The sequence below is a fragment of the Loxodonta africana genome, chromosome 5 (genome assembly GCF_030014295.1).
Source record: "Loxodonta africana isolate mLoxAfr1 chromosome 5, mLoxAfr1.hap2, whole genome shotgun sequence".
Lineage (NCBI taxonomy): Eukaryota > Metazoa > Chordata > Mammalia > Proboscidea > Elephantidae > Loxodonta > Loxodonta africana.
In genome coordinates, this window is record NC_087346.1 from 51906795 (window position 1) to 51912794 (window position 6000).

General features: G+C 40.8%; 1 protein-coding gene across 1 annotated transcript in view; it reads left to right on the forward strand.

Moving 5' to 3' along the window:
- The window catches only part of LOC135231487 (all-trans-retinol dehydrogenase [NAD(+)] ADH4-like), a 51574-nt gene extending 45916 nt beyond the window's left edge, over positions 1–5658 (forward strand). The window contains 3 exon segments of the mRNA XM_064286304.1: positions 844–895; positions 2450–2603; positions 5634–5658. Of these exon segments, the coding sequence (XP_064142374.1) occupies positions 844–895; positions 2450–2603; positions 5634–5658 (231 nt within the window).
- Positions 5659–6000: the final 342 nt, after the last annotated feature.

The following is a 6000-nucleotide window of genomic DNA, read 5'->3' on the forward strand; positions in this document are numbered from 1 at the left end:
AATCTGTCTTCACTCCACAGGTATGCTCTTAGCCATCACCCACCTGAGCCAGAAGTACCACTCCATCCTTTTCAGCCTGAGGACTGGATTCTCTTAAAATCTTGGAAAACTGAGCTCCTTCAAAAAAAGTGAACTGGGCCATTTGAAGTGCTGCTCACCACTCCCAAGGCTGTGAAGCTCAGCAGTCTCAAAGCTTAGATCTACCACACCTGAGTAAAAAGAACCATTCGACCAGACATCAAGGGACAAACTCGTCAGAACTAGACTGTGAACCTATTAAAGGCCTTAAGTACTTGCTTGCTAAACACCATCCTGCATAAATCCAATCCCAATCTAACTCTTAATCTTCTTCATTGTATTATATACACTGTTTGCCTTTTTGTTTCTTTATGCTGTGTTTAAACAAGTCAGACTAATAAGAGGCTGAGAGCCCTCTATCCACAATAGGATTAGTAATGATCGTTACTATCCTTCTCCAGGGGATTCCTGTAGCCCAAGCTAATGGGAAAACAACCAATTCATCCAACTTTCCAACTCCATTTCCCAGGGAGGAAATCTGAATAATTTTTAGGGTTTGGATTTTTTTTGTTTGTTTGTTTAGGGAAGCCCTATCACCAACTCTTCCTGTACGTCTGTAATACCGAAGCCTGAAAAGAATAACAGTACCTTTGACAACACTTTAGAAATAAGAGTACCCCCATTAAAAAGGATTTGAAAGGAGCTGTGCTATGTTTCCAAACACTCAACCTGGCTTGGTGGACCAAGTTGATCCCTGAAACTGCCTCTTTTAACAGGATCAACTTAACAAATTTTTCATATTACCTTGGGAACTTCATTGCTTAGAGATACCTTTCCTCACAGGCTACACTTAGTGACGATCCAGGTTATAATCAAGGTATCAAAATTTCCCCTTTTGGGTTAACAGCTTTTCAACATGGTTCAACACTACCCACCTCCTTAGCCACACAACAAAGGTAGTTCTGTTTATGCACCCCGAAAATTCTATTTTCTATGCGGTAATTTTACCTCCCCCAGTATTTAGTATTGCAGGAGCCCAGCTCACCCATGTCTAAACCCAAAAGAATCATTTGGCACTTGCATGACAAAAGTTTTCACTTTCCCAATTGTTCTTGTGACCCCCAATAGCCTTACCACCCTTATGAAACTTCCATTTTCCCATATACACAAGTGGCAAAGAAAAGCTACTGATGATACAGAAGAAGGCTGAGATTTATGGAAAACAGGATTTAACCCCATCACAGAGACGGGAAAAGGACGATTCATTTTAAGAACTCTAACCGTCTTCCCACAATTAGCTGCTTTATAGGAGTCTGTGCTCAGCCTTTCTGACATCATCCACATTTTATCATGAACCATGAACAGAGCCCTAAAAGTGCAATAAAAGTCGTTGGACTGTCTGGCCAGAGTAGCACCAGATCACCATTTAGCTCTAGACTATATTCTGACTAAGGAGGGAAGAGTTTGTGCCATAGCCAACACATCCTGCCATGTGTGGGTCGATACCTCTCATGAAGCTGAGCTGAATTTACAAGTAATTGACAAAGTAGCTAACCAGACAAGACCAAGACTTGTAACAGAATCTGAAAAAAATGACCCCTTGGTGAGATTAAATTATGTCCTTATTTCCCAGTTGCAGCTGGCTTTGGCCCCTGGTGATTCCACTAATTTTTATCTTTCTGCTATGTCTGTTCCTGCCTTGCCTTCTAAATTGTTTAACCAAGTTCATTTCCCACTACATCTCAGCTATAAATATGATGATGGTGCAAATGAAATCTAACAAGGAGGAAAAAACCCCATTACCTGCCAAGCCCTGTGAACAGCTTACCAATCAAGAAAGATCTCCTTAAAGAGCATGTCAGACCCAATTTTCTGCAACACAGTGGTTTAGGGCCAGCATTGGTCGTGAGTGATGAATGTCTCAAGAAAAGGAAGGAATAAGGCAGCAGCCTTTGATGCTGAGAAAAATCCCACAGCCGCCAAATGCCTCTTAAGTGTGGCCATAAACCAAGGAAGAGATTACACCCTAAAACTTATATATTCTCTTTCAAGCAGAATGAGTAAGTCAACAAAACCCAGTTTAAACTAGTTCAAGAGACTTAAACTTAACCTTGGCTGATTAAGTGCCTCTTACATACTAACTTTCCCACCCCTAAGAAGAGTTTAACTGCCATTTTCTAAACGTATATCCTATAAAGTTGTATGTAACCCTTACTGTGCCTGCACAGCATCATTTAGAATGTTGCTGATATAATTTACATGATTTCCCTGCTTGTAAGTGCTATATAAGCAACCTCACTAAACCTTATGCTTAAACAATCTTGGAGACCAGCTCCGACTGTTCCTTTCCTTGCACAACAAAATAAAGCTGCCTTTCTGATCTCCCACTTCAGCCTCCTGTTTATTGGCTGTGACGAGTTACACTGAGCAGGACCTGGAGTTCCTGGCAACAGGAAGAGTATAGATTCTGTCCCAAAGCTGGTTACTGACTGCAAAAATAAATTCGATCTGGGTGCATTGGTGACCCATACATTGTCTTTTGACAAAATCAATGAGGCCTTTGACCTAAGGTACCAAGGAAAAAGGTAAATTACCAAACAGATGGTGAGTCATTTAGGAAACCTTTATGGTAATGTTATTTTTATTCTATTTTAATAATAAAAATAAACATTATACCTGCTATACTAAGTATAAATATAAGCCCTGCACTAGCCAGTTTGTCTTTTCTCACACTTTCTACATTATCAGAGGTACTAAACCCAAAAAAAACCAAACCCGCTGCCATAGAGTTGATTCCAGCTCATAGCCACACTACAGAACAGAGTAGAACTGCCCCATAAGATTTCCAAGGAGTAGCTAGTTTAACTATCAACCCTTTGGTTAGCAGCAAAGCTCTTAACCACTGTGCCGCCAGGGCTCCTCAGAGGTACTAGATATGCTTAAAAGATTAAATAGTGATCATCTGGAAAAAAAGAAAATCTTTCTATATTGTTTCCATAATGCACCCTGGTACACATTGTTAAACATAAACCCTTTGCCGTTGAGTTGATGCTGACTCATAGCAACCCTATAGGACAGGGTAGAACTGCCCCCATAGAGTTTCCAAGGAGCACCTGGTGGATTCAAACTGCCAACATTTTGGTTAGCAGCCGTAGCTCTTAACCACTATGCCACCAGGGTTTCCTTTGTTAAACATGCTGAGGAAAGAGGTATGTATTACATATGTTTTCCCTTTCACAAACAATTGTTAACTCAGTCAGGGCATGTCATGATTGAATTATGTCCCCCCACAAATGTGTGTATCAACTTGGTTAGGCCATGATTTCCAGTACTCTGTGGTTGTCCTCTATTTCGTGATTGTAATTTTATGTCAGAGAAGATTAGGGTGGGATTGTAACACCCTTACCAGGTCACATCCCTGATCTAACATAAAGGGAGTTTCCCTAGGGTGTGGCCTTCACCACCTTTTGTCTTTCAAGAGATAAAAGGAAAGGGAAGTAAGTAGAAAGTTGGGGACCCCATACTGCCAAGAAAACAGTGCCGGGAGCAGAGTGTGTCCTTTGGACCTGAGGATCCTGCACGGAGATGCTCCCAGACCAAAGGAAGACTGATGACAGGGACCTTCCTCCAGAACCAACAGAGAGAGAAAGCCTTCCCCTGGAGCTGGCACCCTGAATTCGGACTTCTAGACTGTGAGAGAATAAACTTCTCTTTAAAGCCATCCACTTGTGATATTTTCTGTTACAGTAGCACTAGATGACTAAAACAGGGGTATTTTCTGGAAAGAGAAGTTTCTATAGTATAATATTAGATCCTTCTGGTATAATGTGCTCCTGGGTCTGGAATCAGTATGTCCTTAAATTTCACAGAGTGGTCATTCCCTGCCCTTCAGTATTGGAACCAGGTGAAAAACAGAGATGTGAGTGAGCTGTGAGTGGTAGGTATCAGATACTTACGGAACACCTCAATTCTTTCATTCTCCTGCTTTGTCATGGGCCATAAGATAATTTCTGATCCATAATTTTCATTATATTGTACTCTGCTGGCATGGACACGAAAAACTGACTTATAAAAATGTCTCACTTGGGGGATCCTTATAGGTCAGGGAGTAGATAAGACTAGGATAGATTGTTCTGGTTGAAATGATTAACCAATGCCTTGAAGAACAGCAAAGGGCAAAAACACCAAGAACAATGGGATGTGGATTACATGAGGAACTAAGAATCCACAAAAGAAGAGGGCATTACAAAGGCGGGGTCGGGGGGAAACCCTAAAGTAAATGAAAAAGACAGTTTGAAGCAGAGGGTGAATGCTGCAGAAGAAGAAAAACAGGTCCACGGTATGAGGACCCAAGCTACTTCATGGGGAAGAAATCTGACCTGAACTTGACAATTTGCAACCATGTTACCTATAATATATGAAAAAGGAGTTCAATAAAAAAAAAAAAAAAATTACACCTGCTATACTAGGTAGATTGTTATAAATATAAGTCCTGCACCATCTTGCACAATTTTAATAACTCCAGGAGGAGCATTTGTCAAATTAGAAGCTGAGTTGGGGTTTGGTGCCATAGCTCCTCCATTACTACCCCTTTCCACTGGAGTTCCCAGTCATGGATTATACCAACAAGAAATGTTAAGTGGCAGCCAAATGGAAAATGTTACATTACTTTATTAATAGCTGGGCAAGTCTCCGAACTCTAAAAGCAGGCTTCCCTTGTGATCAGTGGTAGAGTGGAGGCTTAGGCTTAAACACTTAAGTGGTGCCTCCTATTCCCTCTGTGGCCTACTGAAAAGACCACCCACTGCTCACATAAACAATAAGTTGGGAACAAGGAAGACAGAGGATGGCCCTTCCCAGGTGTGTTTATCATACTGGACAGGAATCTCAAGACAGGCCAGGCACTTCTACTATACCAAATGCCTAGAAGCAAGGAAGTGGAGAGAAGGAGAAGGAACACAATCACTGACTGACCTGTTAAGGGGCAGTGGCCCTGCCCACAATGAGGAAAGAACAAAGAGGATCTCCCTCCACAGGGAAGGGTAGCTTCCGGTCCCTGGCTGAAGAAAGTGTTTATGCACAGCAGCCTGCTAATGCCAGAGATTCCATGGCTGCAGCAGTAAGAGGATATATAAGGAATTCTCTGTTCTTGAGGTTTATCTCCCTCTTTGCTTCTGTATGCCAAAGAAGTTTTCCAAGAGTGAGAATATTTGGGCTCTCAGAAAGTAGCATCCCAACTCACCACCTCCACCCCACCTTTGATGCTCAACATTGTCCTAGGCTATAAAAGAGCCAAGAGGAGTGAGTCTATTCTAAGGATAGACTAAAATAACCTTGGTGTGCTCTACTTTGCTACAGCACATTGGGTAACAAAGACTTTGCCCAGGGTCAGGTGAGGGTCCCCATTTTTCACTCGGTTTACTAGCACTATATGTAAGGTATTATTAATGACATGCATGAAAGAAGATGACAAGATTTAAAAAATGGGCTTAACAAAGTAGGGTTTACAAAGAAAGATTGGAGCAAATCCTGAAATTAAAAAAGAAAATTTTCATAGGCTTTGGTTAAATTTATTATGAAAATTATAGTTATTATCATTTTGTTATTATTAACAGCATCCGGACAGTCCTGATGTTTTGAAGACAGCAGCAGCAATTTCGAAAACTGTCTGATTGAATCTCAATGTGTCTGGTTAATTTATAACCTGATATGATGAACCAAGGAAAGCTATGAGTTTAAACAAATATTTCCAATTAATATCACAGCATAAAATAGCCACAAAGATGAAAGCATTAAAAAAGCATTAGTACCCATAAAATATATTAAATGTTCCTTATGTTAAACAACTATGATAACCGAAGTATTTACAAATGGAATCATATGATATTTGGGAATTGTTTAAAAGTAGTGCCAGGAGGGTGAGAGTGGAGAATGAAGGGGTAGTAAGTAAAATTACACTGTTGTTGTCAAGTGCTCTCAGGT